Source organism: Capricornis sumatraensis, chromosome 11 (genome assembly GCF_032405125.1).
Source record: "Capricornis sumatraensis isolate serow.1 chromosome 11, serow.2, whole genome shotgun sequence".
In the NCBI taxonomy this organism is placed as follows: Eukaryota; Metazoa; Chordata; class Mammalia; order Artiodactyla; family Bovidae; genus Capricornis; species Capricornis sumatraensis.
The window spans coordinates 20,238,675-20,260,914 of record NC_091079.1 but is presented as its reverse complement, the minus strand read 5'-3'; the positions used below and the strand labels follow the sequence as shown (position 1 = coordinate 20,260,914).

At 60.8% G+C, this 22,240-nt stretch overlaps 1 protein-coding gene across 5 annotated transcripts in view; it reads right to left on the bottom strand.

Moving 5' to 3' along the window:
• The window catches only part of PLEC (plectin), a 52,547-nt gene that overhangs the window by 23,700 nt on the left and 6,607 nt on the right, over positions 1 to 22,240 (bottom strand). The window contains exon 1 of one of the 5 annotated variants that reach the window (XM_068984095.1): positions 9,062 to 9,599. The exons of 2 other annotated variants lie outside the window; for them this stretch is intronic. In XM_068984095.1, coding sequence (XP_068840196.1) covers positions 9,062 to 9,599 — 538 coding nt within the window. Of the gene's footprint in view, positions 1 to 3,678; positions 3,791 to 4,443; positions 4,460 to 9,061; positions 9,600 to 22,240 lie in introns of those variants that run through there. 2 more of the 5 variants (XM_068984099.1, XM_068984098.1) reach the window with 2 other exon arrangements.

Sequence of the window (22,240 nt, the reverse complement as noted above, 5' to 3'; positions counted from 1 at the left end):
GCCACACCTACAGCCGGGCAGAAACAGGAAACCCAGGGGTTTCCTCACCCACCCTGCCCGCAGCAGCCCCTGAAGGAACCCGGGTGCCAGGGGACCTGCATCTCATGGCATACAGACAAGTGTCGGGTCACAGGGAACCGCACACCGTGCCCAGGGCCACTCCAAAGGGGGCCCCCTCAGGGAGGGGTGCCTGAGTGCCACTGGGCCAGGGAGCCCAAGGTCACGCATCTTGAGGGGGACACCAGCTCAGACTTGACCCAGGGCCGCCCCATGCCTGCCCAAACTGCCGGGCGGACGGGCTCTAAGGAGGGACCCCCAAGGGGAGTGACACCTGGCTTGAGGGGGCCGGCTGCCTTCCCTGAAACCCCTCCTAAATCACCCCTCAGAGACCTACATGCCCTACACCCTGCTAGGATCCCATCTATACCCCGGATCCAGGGCCACCAGGCTCCAGTGAGGGCTGGGCCCCTCTCAAGCGGCCCACCAAGCCTGTCCTGGAGCAGTGCCCCCATCCAAAGGCAGAGTGCTCCGCGGGGCAGGAGGGGGCGCATAGCTGAGCGCTGACTCACCAGGCAAGACCGCCCAGCCCTGAGCTGTGGAACTCTGCCTCGAGTTGGGGGGGGGGGGCCAGGTCAGAGGGGAGCACCCTAAGGGGGCCCAGCCAGTGAGTCAGGGGAGGGGTGATTCATGGGCAAGGAAGCCGCACCTAGGGCATTGGGGGCAGCCTGGGTGGGGGGCTGTTTGCAGGCAGGCGGGGCGCACGGATATCAGCCACTCAGGTTGTAAAGGTGGTGGGACAAAGGGCTCAGGGGTGCGGCCCGGCTCCCTCTCGTCTCGCACACTGCGGCCCTGGCCGCGCAGGGACTGCCCAGCTGCCCAGCCACTGCAGGAAAGAATGCACCGCCCTGACCACAGAATTTTCCAGTCGGAGACTTGGCTTGATGCGATCCAGCTGGGAGCCCCACCCCCATGGTGCCTCGGGCTTCGTTTCCAGGAAAGGCTCACCCCACCCAGCCGCTGCCCTTCTGTGGCCACGGGGTTGGGGGGTCGCTCACACCCCAGGGGATAGGGGGCCCCCGACCAGGTGGAGCTGACTACCCTCATCCCTACCTCAGGGTCCCTGCCGCAGGTCACCTGGCTCCCCCACTCTGGACAGACCCCCCCTTCTACGCAAGGCCCGGAGAGGCCCCACACACAAGCCCTTCACCTCCCAGAGGTGCTCCAGGATCCCACATCAGACCCACACTGGCCAGCACCCCAGTGTAGGGTCACCAAGGATGGCTCACACCCACTGCCAGGCAAGCTGGGGGAGTCCCCCGCCCCAGCCCCTCTCCAGCGTCTTCTCTGCCACTCAGAGGCTCCAAGGATATTGGATTGCTGTCCAGGACAGGGTTCCACCTCCACCTCCCAAGCCCGGCTCCCTCTCCCCAGCACACCCTGCTGCCTCCAGACTTCCCCCCGACCCCCACGCCACCCCCTACCCCCCCCCCCCCCCCCGGGATCTCAGAGTGTCCTCTCAGGCGCTCCCTGCGGCCCTGCCGGCCAGTCCCTCACCCCTGGCTGTAGGACGCGCCCTTCCCCGTCCATCCTATCCGGCATCCTATTCAGGCCCTCAAGTCAAGAGACCACCCACCCTTCCCCGGCCGGCCCAACCCCGCGGCCCGCGCCCATAGGCCAGGCTGCTGCTCGTCTCTGCTGCCCCTCCCCAGCACTGCTGCTCCTGCCCTGTCCACGAGGCCAGTGTCCCGCAGAGTTGCTCGTGGCCCTCTGAAGGGTACCTTTGCCCCCTTTCACAGATTTGGAAACTAAGGCAAGAATCCACGGCTAGTGGGGCCGCTCCCAGGATAAGAAGCCTGGAGACACGAAGGGAGCCGAAGCCGAGAGCACAGGGCGGCGCAGAGACGGCAACTCCGCCCCGGCCCCTCCCACCCCACACCTCCTGCGGGCAGACTGCCGACAGCCCGGAGCCCGGAACCCGCGGCCCCGGCCTGCCGGCCCGCCCCACTCCCCACCCCCTTCTCCGGAGGGATCTCGGGGGCAGAGGGGACTCCACCCGGCCTTCCTCCCCAGGTGTTTCCGCACCGAGCCTGGGGGCGGGGCTGCGCCTGGGCCAGGCACCGCCCCCCGGCCCCCGCGGCCTTCCCGGGCGCTCTCGGAGACGGGTGCCCCCTCCGGCACCACCGCCCCTCCAGCCGCACCCACCTACGCAGCACAGCTGCCCGTAGAGGTAGCCCCTGCGCGCCTGCTCGCAGCCCCCATCCAGCCAGCACGGCCGTTCCAGCACCACCTCCTTCTGCGCGGCGAAAGCGACGCCCGCCCCCCGTGTGCCGGGCTCAGCCATGAGCCCGGGCGCCCTGCGGACAGCAAACAGGACGGTGCGTCGGCTCCCTGGCCCACGCGCGAGGCCGCCGGCTCCGCACGCCACACCCTCCCCCGCCGGGCCGGACGCTGAGAACCTGCCCCCGGCGGCCGCCCCGCCCCACGGGGACCTGGAAGCCGCGCCCCCGCTTGGAGGGAGAGGACCAGGCTGGTCCTGGGGGTAGCGGGGGAGGCTGCGGCCCCAGGACAGAGGCTGGGAACTGCCCGAGCCTGGCGTTCCCGGGACGAGCCCCGGCTCCCGCAGGATTCGCGGGAAAGGCCGGGTGTGCGGAGCAGGGGGCTGAGAACTGAGCAGAAGCATCGAAAAGGGGCGCCGAGGGCAGCAGGACCAGGGAGCGGCCGAAGGGGTACCGCGTGCCCACGTGGGCACAGGAGACAAAAGCTGAGGGAGGAAGGGCCAAACCGAGGCGGGGAGCGCTGACCTGAGCATTTTATTGAACCGTTTTGTTGAACCCCGCAGCTGAGTCACCAGGCCCTCCCCAGCCCCCAAAGCCACGCCTAGGAGCCCCATCCGGACTCAGACCTCGGCTAGGCTCCCGCAGAGTAGGCCCACCGGGGTGGCCCTGGCCACCCCCACCCAGGGCAAGCCTCCCCGCCTCAGGCTATCGCCCGGGCCGCCCTGCAGGTCCCCAGTGGGGCCGTCCCTCTGGCCAGAACCCCAGTCCCCTGCTCGTTCACTGGAGTGGAGGCAGGCTCCACCCAGTCCTGGGCCAGGCGCCACTGCCGAGGGCTATAGCTTCGAGCGGGTGACCTGGAGCCGGGGGAGGGCAGCGTAAGCCCGGCCGCAGGTCCCGAGGCGTTACTGGGCCCTGGTCAAGGGCGCTCAGGCACCTGTCCAGCTCCCGCAGCCCCACCTCCTGCGGCGGCCCCACCTCAGTCCCCGGGACGCCTGCACCTGCCAGCTGCGGTTTCTGTGTTGACAGTCACCTGTGCTCGCTCCGTACGGGCTGCTAGGGAGGGGCCTAGGAAAGCCCCTGCCCCTTGCCGCCCCCTCCCCAGCTGCCTAGACCTCCCCCAGCCCTCCCTTTACGCCCTGCCCAGCAGCAGGCTCCAGGCTGATGGAGGCAGAGTCCCGGCCCTGCCCAGACAAGCAGGCGGGGTTTTCAGCGTAGGGTGCGGGGCCTGGGGTCCACACCTTGTTTGGCCAAGTGCCCGCGCGAGCCTCCAGGACAGGAAGGGGCGGGCATAGGGAAATTCAGGGGCGGGAGAGAGGCGGCCCCTCGAGCGCCCCGCCCTCAGCCCCATGGCCGGCTGGCGGCAAGAAACAGCAGCCCCGGGGGTGGCCACCATCGGCCTTACCTTGCTCATCCTGCACCCGCGGGCGCCCCCGGCGCCAGTGCCACACGGCGGCCAGGGTGACGACGTGGCCCACGACCACGAGGGAAGGAAACAGGCTGCCCGAGGGCTCCATGGCTCTGGAGGCGCCGGCCTGCGCGCTCGGCAGGCGCAGCCGCCCTTCGGAAGGGCTACTCCAAGCCGGGCAGCCCCTCTTCCTTCCCCGAGGAAGTGGAGGACGGCTGGGGGTGCCCGGGACCGGGGACCGCCCCCTGCGGGACCGCCCGACCACTGTCGGCCGCCGCCGCCGCACCAACTGCGCTCCCGCCCGCGCCTTCCTCCCGCTCTGGCCACTCGCGCTCCCCACCCGCCCCACCTCCCACGGCGGCGCCGCTCCGCGGGCCCTGCGCCGCTCGCACGCTCAAGGTTAGCGGAGCCTTAACCCCTGCTCACCCGCGGCCACACCCGCCAGGAGGAGGGGCCTGCGGGGAGGCCTGGCTGAGCGCAGCCCCCCCACCCCCAGCCCAGCCCGGGCCCTCGCGGCCTCACACGGGCTTCCCCCGCCCCCACAGGGGGTGACCGTGGCGCCCAGCACCCCATTCTGCCTCCAAGGGTGCCCCTGAGGACAGCTGCCAGCGCCCCGGTCCTTGCTGGCCTCCAGGCTCGCAGCGGACTCAACCGTTGTCAAAGACAGGGCGACCCGACGCCCCCCGCCCCGCCGCGGACAGCAGACAGGGAGGGGGTGGGCCCCGCAGCGCCCGCTGGGCTCTCAGAGGCAGCCCCACCTACCCGGCACGATCTTCATTGGGGACAGCGCGGGGCCCACGGGTCCGACAGCGAGTAGGTTTGGGTGTCGGGAGGGTCACAGGCCCCTCGGAGGCGGCAGCGAACGCAGAGGTGCGTGGAGGAGGGCACGGCGCTGCTGCTGTCAGCAGAGCTGTGTCCGTGGGGGAGGGGGGTGGGCAGGGGGCCCGCGGATATAAATATCCCAGGAGGGCAGGCCAGGCCCGTCATCTGTCCTGACTTAGAACATGACGTGCAGAGCCAGGGCACCAGCGCCAGGCCAGCTCCCACGGTGAGTCCAACAGGGGAAGCCTTGGGTGTCGGGGCCCACCTGGGAGCAGGGTGGCCCTCGAGCCTGGGGGCTCCTGTCCTTGTTGAAAGGCGGTGCAGCTCCCGCCCTGCCCACCCCTCGGGCATTGACAGCAGTGGGGGGGGGGAGCACTGGGAAAGGCCACCCTGGCAAGCACCACCACCCTCTCCCCTGGCAGGTCACCAAACAACACCTGGCCCAGACGGACGGGCAGGACAGCCTCCCAAGGTCAGGTCTCAGGCCAGGTCGGGCCGCCCTCCTCAGCAACCCAGGACGCTCAGGTGCCGGCCCCAGGCCCACACAGACCCTGGAAGCCCGGGGTCTCAGACATCCCAGGGCCAAGGTGCGCTCAGGAAACAGCAGGTGGAGGTCGCGGTCCCACCCCCTCCTCCCTGTCAAGTCTGACCCTCTGAGAACCCCATGGAGGAAGCCCACAGGGGCCATTCTAGTCTGACCCTCTGAGAACTCCAAGGAGTAAGCCCCACGCGTCACCGCACCACACAGTTGAGGAAACTGAGGCACAGAACCAGCGAGGAACACCCCAGCCACGCGAGGCTGCGACCTCAGCCCTGGTCGACTGCCTGGAACATGTGGGCAGCCGGCAGCAGAGCACAGCAAACCACACTTGGCCTCTGGCTGCCAAGGAAGGGGTGCCCCAGCCCACGTGGGGAGGCCAGGGGCAACGGGGAGGGGGTGGAGGGCCAGGCCCACCCAAGCCTCCTGCCCATCAACCCCATGCTTCAGAAACTCAATTCTGAAGGAAACCGGCCTGCAGGGGCCAGCTGTGAAGGCCAGGGCTGGGCTCCTCCTCAGAGGACTCCGTGCTCCAACACCAGGGGGAACCAGCTCCTGGAGTCATGGAAGTCTGGGGCAAGGCCTGGCACCCCGAGACACGTCCATCCCGCCCCAGACACACCACAGGTGGCATCTCTAGACAGAGCCATGCTCATCTGGAATCCACAGTCCTGCCCCTGCAGGGCCCCGGCCACAGGCTGGTGGGGAGAGCAGAGCCCCAGCTGGAGGCCTGGACCCCTCCCTTCTGAAGACCTGCACCCTGGCCCAACCCTGCCCTACCTTGGCCCAGCTGAATCAGCTCCTCCATGCTGTACCTGTCCATAGCTGCCGACCATGAGCCGGGCTGCTCTGGAGCGGCAGAGCGGAGAGGAAGGGAAGGCAGGAAGGAGGGAAAGGGTGGGAGGCAAAGGGAGGGCTCGCCAGAGCCCTGGCCTCCCCACCCAGTTCTGGGAGCCTGGCTCCTCCTCATGGCCACCCCTTAGTCAGAGAGCCCGGCAGAGTGAAGCCCAGTGGACCGACGGGTCGGACCAGCCCGCCTGCAATCCCTGAGCCCTCAGGTGTGACTGGAGGGCCCTCCTCTGCCTGCCGGCCCAGCCCACCCACCCGGCAGCCTCCCCACCCAGCACCGGCCCCAACAGCCTGCACCACCCCAGCCCCTCCTAGACCCCTCCTCTGCCTCAGCCTCCAGGCCTTCAGCCTTGACAAAGGGACATATCTTAGCTGAGTACCAACCTCTGCACTTTTTCCATGCTGCTGGACTGCCCAGCCACTGCGAGACCCGGTAAAAGACAAACCTAATCGTACTGTAACCTGCTTAGAAAACCTGCCAGAGTTCTACGGGTCTCCCCGCAGACAACCGGACACAAAACTGGAGACTAATGGAGGGCTGGCAGGGGCGCCACGTGCCGTGAAAGGGAGCGGCAGGGCTCTGCGCCTGCGGACAAGCCTGTGGGACAGTCAGGTGCGCGGCATGGCCAGGAGCAGCGAGCCTTGCAGGGCACCTGCACCCGCAGCATAGAGGCTGCTGGAGCACAGGGGTGAGCGTGTTCAGACGGCACTTCTTTTCTACTGAAGTTCTAGTTCTTTCTGAATTTTGAGCCAGGCTCATTGAGAAATGAAATTCATGTATGAAACCCACTCCCCTGGGTCCATGTCTCCAGTAACCCCAGAGGAACCCTGTCGGACCTCCTGGCAGCTCTCCGAGCGCTGTCCTCCTCAGTCAGGGCTCAGCTCAGGGCGTCTCTCACAGGGGCCCTCCCAGACCACTCGCTCTTCACCCAGCCCATCCATCCCACATGCTGGGGGCGTCCAGCCAGGGACTCAGCCTGGGACTGACTGGGAAGTGGTGGAACAAGCAAGTGGACACCTTCCCACACGGATGAGCAGACCACCAGGGCACGGGGGAAGGGGTCCGCAGCTCCCTGGCCAGGGCTGGCCGGGCAGAGGCGGTCCACCTGAGCAAGGCCGCTGTGACGAGTGTGGCGGCTGGGCCCACGTGCTGACCTACCCTTCTGCAGATGGACCAGAGGGGCGATGCTGTGAGCAAGTGAGGGGTCTGTGTGGCGCATCGCTGGATAACTTTTAAAGTATTTATTTCTTCATTTAATTTGGCTGTGCCAGGTTTCCACTGGGGCCTGTCAGACCTAGTTTCCTGACCAGGGACTGAATGCAGCCTCTGTCTTGGGAGCGCAGTCACAGCCACTGGACCGCCAGGGAAGCCCCACTTGATAATGTTTAAAACTCTGAGAAGTCGACAGTTGCCAATGTCATCAGAAGCTTCCTAGCCAAGCCATCAGGACCCCTGCAGACCAGGCCAAAGCCCTGTGCCCCACCCAGCATCCAAGGTGCCCTGGGCGTCCTCTTGTGCCCAGGGTGGTGCTCAGATCCCGCTCAGCCTGCAGGACCTCGGGGAAGGGGGAGCCCACGCCCTCCGGCCCTGACTCAGCCTGGAGCTGGAACTCATTTCCTGTTGGAAACTCTGAGCTGCCACCGGCAGCGGCTGCGGCCGGGAAGGGAAGACTGAGTCACCCCTCAGGGCTGGGGGCACCCCCCCCTGCTCGCTGAGCCACACCCAGTCCCCCCTCCTGGCCCACAGCCAACTGCTCGCCCAGCCGCTCAGCCCAGTACCAGCCCAGCCAGGCCACAGACAAGGAAGGAAGGAGATAAAAGGAAGGGGTCCATGCTCCCCACACCCACGACCCAGGAAGGGGGAGGGTCTGCTCTGCCAACCAGAATGGGGCAGAGGCCCCATCAAGGCAACGGTCAGGGAGGAGGCCGCGGGGAGACCGTCCATCAGGTGCTGTCAGAGCTGACCGCCGCCCAGCCCAGTACTACTGTCTCTGGTGGGGGACACGGTCACCTTACTGACAGGCGTGGGAGAGGCCACGTGGTGAGCCCCGCCACCCACAACCTCCCAAACTCCCCGAGATGGGCTCCCACGCCTGGGCCCTAGTTAGTGGGTCCAGGCCCGACCCGGGCCTGCGCCTGGGTCCCCTGACCCCCCATTCATCCACCTGGCAAAACTCCTGCCCACCGTGCTAGCCTCACCCCAGGCCCCCACCCACCCCCAGAGACCACATTCCTCCCCAGCTGGAGAGACATGGAGTCCACCCTATGCTGGGGATCCGCTACCCCCACTCAACACGGAGGCCGGTGAGCTCAGAAGCACAGGTGTGAGCCTGAGCTGCCTGAGACCCTCTGCCCACCTGGGTGGTGCAGCACAGGTCCTTAGGGACAGGAGGCTGCCACAGTGCGGGGCACAGCGCGAGGTGCCAGCCCCTGGGACAACAGGACCCAGTCCATCCTCTGGGACCCAGGTCACCCTGGGATGGATCCGCCTAGACCCCAGGCAGAGTCTTGCACTGCCGCGGCCACGAGTCTGCTCTTCCTGTCCCGGCCCAGGGCTGCCTGCTAGGCTGTCACCCACCCCAGGCTGACCAAGCACCCAGCCACCATATCACATCTGTGCCACACAACCGGGGGGCAGATGTCACCCCCGCTGGACAAACCCACGGCTCAGAAAGACCAGGCAGTCATCCCCACTTGGAGAGCGGCTGTACCCTGTCCCATCCCAGCACCCCCTCTGCACGCCCCCACCCCCTGCAGAGAGAGCCTGGAGCAGACAAATCCCTGGGGCAGGGAGGGGGCAGGCAGGGCACAGGACGAGGGTGATGCTGGTGAGAGGGCCCAGGATGCCAGCCAGGGCTGTGCCGACAGCTGGTCCTGCCAGTCCGAGAATCACGAGCCCCACCCCCAGCCCCAGGGTGTGCCTGGCTATGGGTGGCAGTAACCCATGGGCTCCTCCTTGGCCTACCCACCCCAAGATCCTCAAGCCAGGAGGAGGAGCCCTGGATCCACGGGCAAGAGTGCCTAGGCGGAGAGAGCGCCGCCTGCTGGCAGGAGCAGAGCTTTTGCACACCTGCTGCCCACCCCGTCCACCAGGCCCAGGCCCCGCACCCCCACCCACCAGGCCCAGGCCCCCACACCCCTGCCCTCCAGCTGGGGCCAGGGTGCAGCTACCTGTGGGTAAGGCAGGCTCCAGCCCCTGCCTCGCCAGGGTCCCTGGGGTGGTGGCAGGCACCACAGGGGGCTCCAGTGCCCCCTCCTCAGGCTCCTTCCGGCGGTAGACCCACCGCTCCTCTCGGGCAGTGTCCTCGGTGGGCAGCGGCCCCCGCTTGGGCGGGCAGCCCAGGGGACCCTGTACGGCCTGCACATGGGGGGTGCGGCGTGCGGGCATCACCATGGCCACGGGGCGGCGCACACGCTGCAGAGAGGCAGGCACGATCTCCGGGGGCAGGTGCAGGTACTGGCGCAGGTGGGCAATGCCCTCGTTGGTCAGGTACCAGTAAAAGTGGCGCCAGGCGAAGGTCTCCCGCACCAGGCCCCGCGCCCGCAGGGAGGCCATGGCGCGCATGACCTGCAAGTTGGTGACGCCGGGCACGTGAGGGTGCAGGCTGCGGGGCCGCCGGTCCTTCTTGGCCACCATCACGCCCTCTCGGAAAAGCACCTCATAAATGGCCCGCAGCTGGTCCAGCGGCATGAACATGCCGGCCACCATGGCCGCGGGTGTCGGTGAGCCGAGGGCACGGGCGGGGCCCAGAGAAGAGGCCAGGAGACGCCCTGAACACAGCGAGGAGATGGGCCCCGGGGCAGGCAGGCTGCGGCGGAGCGCTCAGTTCGAGGGCGCGGGCTCCCGGCTTAGCAGCTCGCGGCGCCAGGCTCCCTGGCTCCGTGCGATTCCTGCCGGCACTGCGGCCTGCCCACCGCCTGCGCGAGCCTCCCGCCCGCCCGCCCTTCAGGACGCCCAGGCCGGCCCCCTCTGACTCAGCAGCAAGGGCGGCCCCTCCCACCCTCGACCAACAGGGGCCCTCGCAGGGTGGGGGGAAACCTTGCAGAGGGGCCACCCCGCCCCCCGAGGCAGGCCCCCTCCCGCAGAGCCGGCCCGCGGCTCCACGTCAGTAATTACATCAGTTTCTAAACACTTCCTTCAAGGTTCTAAGACTCGGGGGAGGGCGGGCCGGCGGGAGCAGCCACGGACCCAGAGTCCAAAGGGTGGCAGAGGGAAGCGGAAGGAGAGAGGGCAGGAGGGTCCTCAGGCCGCGGTGTGGTCTCAGGGCCTCAGGAGTCACAAGGATCTGAACAGGGTGCTGCCCGTCCCGGCAGGGGGCGCTCCAGGTCTAAGGGAGGAGGGCTGAAGTCTTGGGGGGCAGAGAGGAGGTGGTGAGGGGTCCGGGGTCTGAGAAGGGAGGAGGAGAACTGGGGTCTTGGGGTCAGGGGTCTAGGGGCACGGCAGGGGCAGCTGCTACAGCACACTGACAGGCAGGCTGCAGGCACCACTGGCTGCTGTCCATCAGGCAGGCTAAGGGACAGAGCCCCCACCGCCAAATGTCAGACCCAGATACTGGTGGCCCTTTTTAACACTTGCCATGCCGGGCCAGATCAAGGGTGGGCCAGGAGCATGGAGTCAGCTCTGAGTCCAGAGGAGTCCGAGCAGGGAATGGGGCAGGGGGGGGGGGGTTCAGAGTGGGGCCTCCACCCCCCACTGCCCCAGGCCAGCTGTCAGAGGCCAGAAGCTCTCAGCTGCTACAGGGAATCAAAGTCACCAAGTCCGCCCCCTCCAAGCCCCTCTCACCCCCCAGAGCCTCCTGTGAGCCAGCTGGACAGATGCATGGGAGCCCAGCTACACCAGGGTCTGGGGGCCCCAGTGATGGGGGGCCAGCAGCTGGGAGGGGACCGTATGCTCCACGTGAGGACCCTGGATCCTGGCCTGGCCACACCCAGCAGTCCCCCCCCAGGCCTCGCTGCTGAGCCTCCAACCGCAGACACGCCCCGCCTCCCCATCCCACCCGATACCCCAACTCTCCCACCTGGGGCTGCCCGCTCCACCAAGCAGACACACCCATTCCCACCAAGCAAGGCCAACCCGGGAACTGATTAGAAATCGGACGGAGGTGGGGGGATCCTGAGGTGGGAGGCTCCGGCGAGCAGGCGGCAAACAGGCGGCGGGTGGGGGCGGGGTTCTGAGGCCGTTGCCATGGCACTGCAGAACCGCTCCCAACACACACACGCACACGCGCCCGGAGTTGTGGCAGAGGAAACTGCAGGCACAGCCAACTGTGCCCACAGCCCTTCCCGCCGGGTCTCTGCGGCTCTCCCTCCGCCGGCGGGCAGGGGCCCAGCGCGGCCGGATTCCGGCTCAGGGAGGGCGGGGCGCCGGCTGGGAGGACGCGGGGTGGGCAGCTGCCGTGCCCTCTCTGCCGAGCGGCGCCCGCGCGCCCCGAGGGCCACGAGGACTTTGCGGAACCGACACAAGCTGTGGGTGCAGGCCAGCACTCAGGCTAGCGGCCCGGCCTGGCCCTGCGCTGGAGGAAGGCCATTCCTGGCCTGTCTCTCAGCCCTCCCTGAGGCCACCGGCGCTCCCCCTGCCCACCCCATAGCCCCACGCTGACTTTCTCTCCCTCCCAGCCACCCCGACACCCAACGCACATTTTCTTAGTTTGATTCTCCGATCTAACCCCCTCAACCCCCAAGTACCCCACCAAACAAACCCCAAAGCATCCCACCTCCCAAAATGATTTCCAGCCGCACCCAAGGCCCTCAAACCAAGGTCTCTCCTCCCACACAGCCCTGCTCTGGCCTCAGCCCTGTCACCCCCACCCTTGCTCAAGAAAGGGGGCGGGGCGCGAAGGGGCGTCCCCCTCCCGCCCACCAGCCCGGCCTCGCCGGCTGAGGGGAGGAGCACAGAAGGACCTGGGGCAGGATGTTCCCGGCCTGGCCCGCGCGGCCGGCTGCGGCACACCTCCCTCGGCCCTACTCCCAGCGCACCCCCCGCGCCCCCGAGGTCCCAGGGCTAGGAGAACGGCCCTTTCTGCCCATCCCCCACACTGCGGGAACCGCAGCCGCTGATTCAGCAAAGGGAGGGCCCAGGCGGGCAGACAGGGCGGCCCCCTCCACCCCACTCCAGGCCCCTCCGGGTCTCCAGGGCAACCAGTCGGCGCCCTTTGGCAGCCCCCAGCACCCCCCATCCCAGAACAAAGAACCGCAGTGTGCACTTGCCCGGGGCCAGCCCGCCTGGCGCCTCCCCCCAGTGATCCCCTAGGCCCGGCGGGTCCCCTCGGACGCTGGGGGCAGGCCGACGAGCTGGGCGGGGACACGACAGAGTGCTGGAGCAGAAAGTGCCGACCCGACCGCCAGCAGAAGCCAGCTCCCGCCCCCGCCCCGCCCCCGCCCCCGCCGCCGCAGCCGCCCCGCCCCCCCGACACACTGCAGGGCTGCGGGGCTGCGGGGCCGTGGGGCTACGGGGCTGCGGCTGGAGCCCTCCCAGCCAGCCTCGGGAGGACCTCGCACCAGCTGCAGGCCCGGTGGGTCATGGGCCGGGCCTCCTGGGGCTCCAGCTCCCCACGCCCAAAGCTGCCCCCAGAGCTGCAGACTCCTACCGCTGCTCTGTGGGGACTGCATCCAGGCAGAGGTCACAGCTTGGTCCACAAACCCCATGACCTGTCTCGGCCCCCCGCCTTGGCCCGCACCTTTGAGGGAGCTGATCTCTTGCTGGATGGCTCGCGAGGGGTCCATGTCTCCGCTGGGGCTGAGGGCGGCGCGGCCGCCGCCACGCAGAGTCCAGCCCCGCACTGCACTGCCCAGGCCAGAGCCGCAGCCTGGGGGAGGAGCCGGGAGGTGCGGGGCGGGGCTTTCCAGCCGGGGCGGAGCCTCGGCTAATCAATGCGCAGGGCCTGGCCGCCAGCACTTGCTCCCATGGACGCAGCCCTCACCCCTCCAGCCTCCAGCTCTCGATCGCCTGACCCCGCTGACCCCAGCCAGACTGCCAGGCCAGCAAGCTAGATCCAGGCGCGCCTGGCAGGCCCAGCCCCCACAAACATTCCCGACCCTCACCGCTGGCCACCCTCAGAGTGCCCTCCTAGTCTCCCCGGCACGTGGCTTTCCTGACCTCGAAATCATGGCCACTCACTGCTTGCTGGAGAGGCCCAACAGTCTGGACCTCCTGGCCATCTCCCCAGCAAGCGCCCCACATGAGGCCCAAAGGTGGGTCCCACTGGGCAGAACAGGCCCTTCATCACGGCTCACTTCCCCACCTGCCATGCTCTCCCCATTCTCCCTCAGCTGGGGGCCCTCCTCCACCCACATGCTCCTCTGGATCACCTCAGCCCATCGGGTGACATGACCCCCCAAGTGGCAGCCAGCTCCCACCTCCCCACTGTGAGGTCCCCACCGGGCTTGTCTCAGGGTGTTCCTGTCTCTCAGGGTTCCTCCTCCCTCCCTGGAGGCACCACCACCCACCACCCACCACCCAGCAGCTCTGGCCAGCACCCTGGGGTCATCCCGTGGTGGGTCAGCCCTGCGGGTCCTGGTGGCTCCACCGTCTGGTCTGTCCATCTGCCACCAACTGTCTGGGTCCCAGCACATCTCGCGGGGTCCCCACCACCAGCCCTACTGCTGACAGGATCAGCCTCCTGGACACCGAGCGTCTTTGCCGGCGCCCTGGGGAGAATGTCCTCGCTGGCACTGCCCAGTGGGATGAGCTCGGCCTCATTCATGGTGCCGCGGGCACACCGCTTCAAGGTCAGCCCCAGGAAGCGCCTCCCACTCCACCCTGGTCCTCTGTGTGGGGCTGTGGGGCACAGGCACCCGGGTCTCCCACAGGCCTACACCCCAGTCTTCCCTCCGTCCTTACCCAAAGCTCCTCCCTGGGGGCCCACACCCTCCCCAGGCGGGCTGCCACCTTCAGGCATCCACCCTTCCTTCTACAGGCCCGCCGCCTGTTGGGTCTGGACTGGGGGGCACATGATGACACCACAGGGGCAAAGCCAGCAGCACCCACAGGCACAGGCTGATGAGCAAATAAGCAGCTCACACCCCTGTGGTCCTTGGGACCTGAGCTGAGCTCCTCCACCACAGCCAGGCCCCCTCCTTCCCAGCCCTTCTGTCTGGGACAAAGTGCCCCCCGAGTCTCCTGAGACCCTGGCAGGTGTGGCCCTGGGCCAGAGGCAAGGAGGACCCCACCCCCACACACCCCGCCTGCCAGCCAGACCACCGCTGCTCCCAAGGCCCTCCCTGCCCTCAAGTCCCTGTTCCCCACCAGCGCTCCCCAGCTTCACACTGCACCCACCCGGGGGCAGCCTGCCCTGCAGCAGCTCACTAGTGATTGGTTGGCAGGTGATAGCCACAGACGGCTTCTACTATGTAGGGTTCCCCTGTAATCACACAGAGCACTCTAGTAATAGGTTCACCTCAGTAATAGATTAAAGAAAAAAACCTATGTATCAATCTCAAAATTGCTGACAACTCATAAAAACTCACTGAGATTTCTGATTTTTACAAGTGGCCCAATAAATTGGGAAAGGAGGTCCAGGGGTCCCTCAGGGTCTGAGGGGAACTGGTGCCAGAACTCTAGCCAACACTCAAATTCTTGGATGCTCAAGTCCCTTATAAAAACTGAAGTAGTGTTTACATATAGGCTAATACAGAGCAAGTGCTACATGAATAGTGTCAGTCCCTTCAGTCATGTTCAACTCCTTGTAACCCCACGGACTAGCCTGCCAAGCTCCTCTGTCCATGGGATTTCCCAAGCAAGAATACTGGAGTGGGTTGCCATTTCCTCCTCCAGGGGATCTTCCCGAGCCAGAGACCAAAACTGGGTCTCCTGCACGCGTGTGGATTCTTTACTGTCTGAGCCAGAGCCACTGGGAGCACATAGATAACTGTGACTACAATGTAAATCCTATGTAAAGACCACCCACAGCAAATTCAAGTTTTACTTTTTGAACCTTAAATTACTAAAGTGCCCAGTGGCTGAACCATGGGTGGGGAAGGCCAGCTGTTAACAGGAGACCAGACTTCCATCTGAGTCTGACGGTGACACTGCCCCAGAGGCCTCCCCTGTGGGAAGTACTGGAAGCAGGAGCAGCTGGGCGATAAAACTCAGCATGGTGGCTGGGATGTCCCCAAAGCCACACGGCCAGAGGCCAGAGCGAGCCTCCAGGCTCAGCTGCTGGCAAGGTGGATCCAGGCCTATGAGGAAAGGAAACCGTATACACGCCACTCTGACCACAGAGTGATGACAAGTGTCCTTTGCCTCCTCAGCACCTAAACCAGCACCGTCGACCACCCGTCAGAACCAACAAGGCGCCCACTAGAACGGCCAGCTTGCAACATCCTTCGAAAGACTGGAGAGATTTCTTATAGGCTAACAATGGAGAGTTAGAAAAAGAGGGTGGGAGAAACCCTGCATTCGCAGTGCACGATATAAACTTCTCTGACATGGACTGATAAAAATCTGTCAGGACTTAAATGGATAAAGTCCCAAAAGCACAAAGAAAGACCCAGATCCACAGCAGATTCACGTTCCCAGCGCAGGGGTCTGACCCCACAGGACCACTGCGCCTGAGCTAGAGCTGCGCTCCTGACAGGCACGCCGGCCCCGCACGCCAACTCTGTTAATAATTGCCTCATTTACCTGCTCACGTGATTTCATATCAGATCGGCGATGTGCTGCTGTTTGTCTGCAGCCCTGACTCGGGGTGCAAGGTAGGCAGGGGGCGGAGTGAGCCCTCTCAGGCGCTGCAGAACCTGGCAGACAACCTTTTGTGTGTTGTTAGCCGCTCAGTCATGTCTGACTCTGCGACTCCTTGGACTGTAGCCCGCCAGGCTCCTCTCTCCATGGAATTTTCCAGGCAAGAATACTGGAGGGGGTTACTATTTCCTACTCCAGAGCAGACACCTTAGGACCTTGTAAAAATACTGTGTTTGAATAGGAATTATTCCCCAGACACAGGGAAAAGTGCCCCCATCTCGTCCCCTCCCTGCCCTACACACAGTATGCGACTCACAGTCAGGACTGGCTTCCTCTTCAAATCTCTGAAATTTCTTTATGGGGAAAAGTCAAGTAAATACAAACACGATTCTTGGTTTTCCCCCTTTCAACACAAAAAGTGACCCTTTGCCTGCACCGTCGGGAGGGCCCCCGCTGCAGGTCTACACCCACCCTCCTCCCTCAGGCACTGCCCCCATCCTCTGCTGTTTCACGCACTGCGGTTTTTAGGCCTGATAGACATTTTCACTGGCCTGGTTCCCACCATTTCACTAATACAATCTAGAAACCGGGGTTCTGGAATTTTGCCAATCTGATAGGTGAAAAAACAAAAACAAAAAACGGCACCATGGTGCACCTGGAGCTTAAATCTTGCTGGTTTGACCCAGAAATTCCATTTCTAACAACAGCCATAGACACACACGATCCCGCAACACAGCTCTCCAAGCAGCAGTTTCCAGCAGCAAAAAAGCTGAACTAGACCAAACCTACTGTTCCATGGGAGGAGATCAGTTTCAATAGGATGCGGTCCTGAGCGGGAAGCTGCCCAAGGACACAACAGTGAGGCGGTGCTGAGACCAGCAGGTGGCATGTGTGCCTGAGCCCAGGCACGCTCCTCCGCTGACCGCTGACATGCCACAGCGGTGCAGGACCCACTCCCCTTGCCCGAGACACACCTCGTGTGCGTTCTGTCCCTTAGTACACCTGCCACACAAAAACAGAAATAGCACAAAATAAAGAGGATATGATTACTATGCAAATCACAAACTAATATCATAGAAGGATCGTATCTGTTGTAACATTAAATAAAAAGAAGTTACACGTGTCTAAAACACTAGGTTGGTGCAACAGTAATTGCACTTTTTGCACTGTTGACTTTTGCTGTTTGATATTGGAATACCTTCTTAAATAAACGTGACTATGCTATACATCGTGTTAATGCGCATTTCTCCCTTCTTGTTTTTCTGCTAGTAACATATTACTTGCTGTTTATCTGTATTTTAGACTATGGAAATGAAGTTAGACAAAAAGCAAATTGGAGCAATTTTCTTATTCGCATTAAAAATGGGTTGTAAAGCAGAGGAGACCACATCAACAACCCATTTGGCCCAGGAACTGCTAACCAACGTACAGTGGTTAGCAGTGGTGGTTCAAGAAGTTTTGCAAAGGAGATGAGAGCCTTGAAGATGAGGAGCGTAGTGGCCAGCCATCGGAGGTTGACAACGACAACGACCAACTGAGAGCCAGATCATCGAAGCTGATCCTCTTACAACTACACGAGAAGTTGCCAAAGAACTTAATGTTCACCATTCTAAGGTCGTTCAGCATTTGAAGCAAATTGGAAAAGTGAAAAAACTGAATGAGTGGGTGTCTCATGAGCTGACTTAACACACGTGAGCTGATCGCAAATAAAAAAAAGTCCTCATTTTGAAACATTATCTTCTCTTATTCTAGGCAACAACAACAAACTATTTCTTGATCAGATTGTAACGAGTGACAAATAGTGGATTTTATATGACAACTGGCAACAACCAGCTCAGTGGTTGGCCTAGGAAGATACGCCAAAGCACTTTCCAAAGCCAAACTTGCACCAGAAAAAAGTCATGGTAGAGACTGGTGGTCTTCTACCCATGTGATCTACTACAGCTTTCTGAATCCCAGCAAAACCATTACATCTGAGAAGTATGCTCAGCAAATCGATGAGATGCCCTGAAAACTGCAACACCCACAGCCAGCACTGGTCAACAAAGAGGGCCCAAGTCTTCTCCATGACAACACCCAACTGCACATCACACAACCAACCAAGCTTCAAAAGTTGAATGAATTGGGCTACAAAGTTTTGCCTCATCCTCTGTATTCACCTGACCTCTCACCAACCAACTACCACTTCTTCAAGCATCTTGACAACTTTTTGCAGGGAAAACGCTACCACAGCCAGAAGGAGGCAGAAAATGCTTTCCAAGAGTTCACTGAATCCCGAAGCATGGATTTTTACACTATAGAAATAAACTTATTTCTTGTTGGCAAAAATGTGTTGATTGTAATGGTTCCTATTTTGATTAATAAAGATGTGTTTGATCTTAGTTATAATGATTTAAAATTCAGAGTCCAAAACCGCAATTATGTTTGCACCTAAATACTTCACAATATTAGATTACAAAGTTATACATAAACTAAATTATACTATAAAATACTGTGCACGTTTTTCTTAAAAAACAAGCATAAAACATAAAGCTGTGGAGGTTTTACAGAACACCAATCACCAACTGCAGGCAACCTGGAGGGAAGGCGCTGACCAGCAGCCCCAGATGGTGTGCTCACGTTGAGACCCCCGGTGCCCGTGACTGTGACCTGAAGTGGAAATTGGGTCTTTGCAGATGTGATTAAGTTCAGGATATCAGGACGAGATCACCCTGGCATATCTGGGTGGAACCTAAATCTAATGACAGTGCCCTTATAAGAGGCAGAAAAGAGATCCCCAGAGGACAGGCCTGTGAAGAAGGGGCAGAGGCTGCAAGGATGCTGCCACAGGGCACGCCACAGCCACCAGACCCTGGAAAAGGCAGAGGCAGGCAGGGTCTTCCCTGGAGCCTCCAGAGAAGCCAGTGCCATGACAATACCTTGACTTTGGCCTTCTAGCCTCCAGAGGGGAGAGGAAGTTTCTGCTGTTCGGGCCCACCCGTTTGTGGTCATCTGTTATGGCAGACACAGGAAACTAATGAAGATATTTTTACCAGGAGTGACAAATGTCTAAAAGCGTGGCGCTGGTTTTGGAACTGGGTAACAGAAGAGGCTTGAGAACTTGAGGAGTATGGTAGAAAAAGCCTAGATTGCCTTGAGCACAAATCACCAGAAGCTGGAGGAAAGGTGATCCTTATTAAACACAGCAAAAAACTTGGCTGAACTGAGTTCCAGTGTCAGGTGCAAAGTAGAACTTGCAAGAGATGAACTTGCATCTTTAGCTAAGAAGGTTTCCAAGCCAAGTGTGGGAGATGTGACCTGGCTTTTATCTGTTCCTTACAGGAAAGTCCAGGAGGAAAGGCACCAATCGTGGAAGGAACTGTGAAACAGGAAGACAGCCTGTGCTGGTGACCCGGGAACTTCACGCCCACCCAGGTTCAGGAGAGGCGGCTGCAGGGAGTCTCGCTGTGAGGAGAGAGAGCCAACGACGTGACTGGACAGTCGTCCTCTGAAAAGAGCTGATGTCTGACTAGCAGATCCAACCATCTCAGCACAAGCTGGGCTCAGAGAGGGGCCTCCTGGGAAGGAGGAGCCTCCTCCCTGATGGTATGGGTCCCTGTGACGTACACGGGAGACCCACACGGTCAAAAAGGGTGCTGTATCAGCAGAAACACTGCCAGCTTGGATGGAAGAGGATGAAGGAAAGATGCTGGAATTCAGGGGTTCTGCAGGCAGGAAATGGGGCAACAGAGCAGCTACTCAGCTTCAAACATGTGCCGCCCATCAAGGGAAAAATCATGACTTCCCTGGTGGTCCCGTGTCTAAGACTCCGAGCTCTCAGTGCAGAGAATACAGGTTCGATCCCTGGTCAGGGAACTAGATCCCACATGCTGCAACTAAGCCAGAGCAGTCTAATAAATAAATAGATTTTTTTTTTTTTTAAAGCAAAAGATGACTCCAAGGGCAGAGCCTTGGGCCCAGAGACAGAGGCCGGCAGAGATGAAGGTACAGAGAGCAAAGCATCAAGCCCTAGATGGGTGTTCTCAGGCCTTCAGCCATACTGGAATTTGCCCTGCTGAGGACTGGTGACCCCTTTATCTTTTCTTCCTCCTTTTGGGAATGGAGCTGTCTACTCTATGCCTCTCCAACATTATATTTTGGAAGTATACAACTTGATTTCTAGCTCACAGGTCCCCAAATTGAGATGGGTTTCACCCCAGTGTGGACCATATGCAGAATCTTACCTATACCTGATAGAGACAACTTAGATGAGACGTGGGGCTTTGGATGAGATTTAGGTGAGATTTTGGACTGAGTGTTGTGGCTGTAAGACTCTTGGGGATGCTGGGAGAGGCAAATGTCTTTTGCACATGACAGACATGAATCTCAGAAGGCAAGTGGCAGCGCACTGAATGGTGGCTCCAAAAGCAGACAGAAACCATGAAAGGTACTTTTGGAAACAGGGTCTTTGCAGTTGTAACTTAGTTAAGATTCTTGAGATGAGATCATCCTAGACTATCTGGAAGACCTAAGTCCAGTCTTAAGTGCCCTTACAAGAGACAGAAGAGAAGATGCAAGGGAGGCCATGCTGAAGATGGAGGCGACACTGCAGGGATGCAGCCACTGGAAGATAGGGGGGCCAGAAAGTAACCTGCCCCAAAGCTTCTGGGGGCGCTCGGCCCTGCCGAACTGTGAGAGAAAACTTCTGTTGTTTTAAGCCACCCAGACTGTGGCGATTTGTTACGGCAGCCACAGGAACCCAAAGCAGGGGGTAGAACCCCCAGCTACGCCTTCCCCACTCCACGGCCCCCAGCCCCCATGCTGCCCCCGGCCCACCTGACCACCAGCCTGCCCAAGATCTCCCAGCCTCTGGGGTCCTTCCAGGCCCTTCCTCCCTGCAGCACGGGCTCTGGATGCACCCCACCCCAGGATGCATATGGGTAGCAGATGCCCGCTCCTCCTTCCTGGCCCTAGGGCAGCAGGAACAGTCCCTGCCAAGCACTGACCATCCAGCTGGGAAGACCCTTCCCCAGCTAATTCATGACCCAAGCTCCCCTGGAGGAGGGGAGAGGAAGAGACAAGGGGAGAAAGCCCTGCTGGGTCATCTACACCAGGGGCCAAATTAGAAATACAATCATTCTGTAAAATATTTCTTCATTTATTTGGCTGCATCAGGTCTCAGTGGCAGCGCTCAGGATCTTTGTTGTGGTGGATAGGCTTAGTTGCCCCATGGCATGTGGGGTCCTAGCTCCCCAACCAGGGATCGAACTCAAGTCCCCAGCATTAGAAGGCGGACTCTTATTCACTGGACCAACCACCAAGGAAGTCCCAAAATACAATCACTTTTAATGATAGGCCCAAACAATTGCACTCATCTCACACACTAGTAAAGTAATGCTCAAAATTCTCCAAACCAGGCTTTAGCAATACGTGAACCGTGAACTTCCAGGTGTTCAAGTTGGTTTTAGAAAAGGCAGAGGAACCAGAGATCAAATTGACAACATCTATTGGATCATCAAAAACGCAAGAGAGTTTCAGAAAAACATCTGTTTCTGCTTTATTGACTATGCCAAAGCCTCTGACTGTGTGGATCACACTAAACTGTGGAAAATTCTGAAGGAGATGGGAATACCAGACCACCTGACCTGCCTCTTGAGAAACCTGTATGCAGGCCAGGAAGCAACAGTTAGAACTGGACATGGAACAGACTGGTTCCAAATAGGAAAAGGAATACATCAAGGCTGTATATTGTCACCCTGCTTATTTAACTTATATGCAGAGTACATCATGAGAAATGCTGGGCTGGAGGAAGTACAAGCTGGAATCAAGATTGCCGGAAGAAATATCAATAACCTCAGATATGCAGATGACACCATCTTTATGGCAGAAAGTGAAGAAGAACTAAAGAGCCTCTTGATGAAGTCAAAGAGGAGAGTGAAAAACTGGCTTAAAGCTCAACATTCAGAAAACTAAGATCATGGCATCTGGTCCCATCACTTTATGGGAGATAGAAGGGGAAACAGTGGAAAACAGTGTCAGACTTTATTTTTCTGGGCTCCAAAATCACTGCAGATGGTGATTGCAGCCATGAAATTAAAAGATGCATACTGCTTGGAAGGAAAGTTATGACCAACCTAGACAGCATATTAAAAAGCAGAGACATTATTTTGTCCACAAAGGTCCATCTAGTCAAGGCTATGGTTTTTCCAGTAGTCATGTATGGATGTGAGAGTTGGACTAAAAAGAAAGCTGAGCACCGAAGAATTGAGCTGTGGTGTTGGAGAAGACTCTTGAGAGTCCCTTGGACAGCAAGAGATCCAACCAGTCCATACTAAAGCAGATCAGTCCTGGGTGTTCATTGGAAGGACTGATGTTGAAGCTGAAACTCCAATCCTTTGGCCACCTGATGTGAAGAGCTGACTCATTGGAAAAGACCCTGATGCTGGGAAAGATTGCATGAGAAGGGGACGACAGAGGATGAGATGGCTGGATGGCATCACCGACTCGATGGACATGGGTTTGGGTGGACTCCAGCAGTTGGTGATGGACAGGGAGGCCTGGTGTGCTGCGGTTCACGAGGTCGCAAAGATTCGGATACAACTGAGCAACTGAACTGAACTGAACTGTCCAAATGTAAAGGGACCAGATGAATAAGGTGAGGTACTTCCACATAATGGAATGCTTAGTACTGT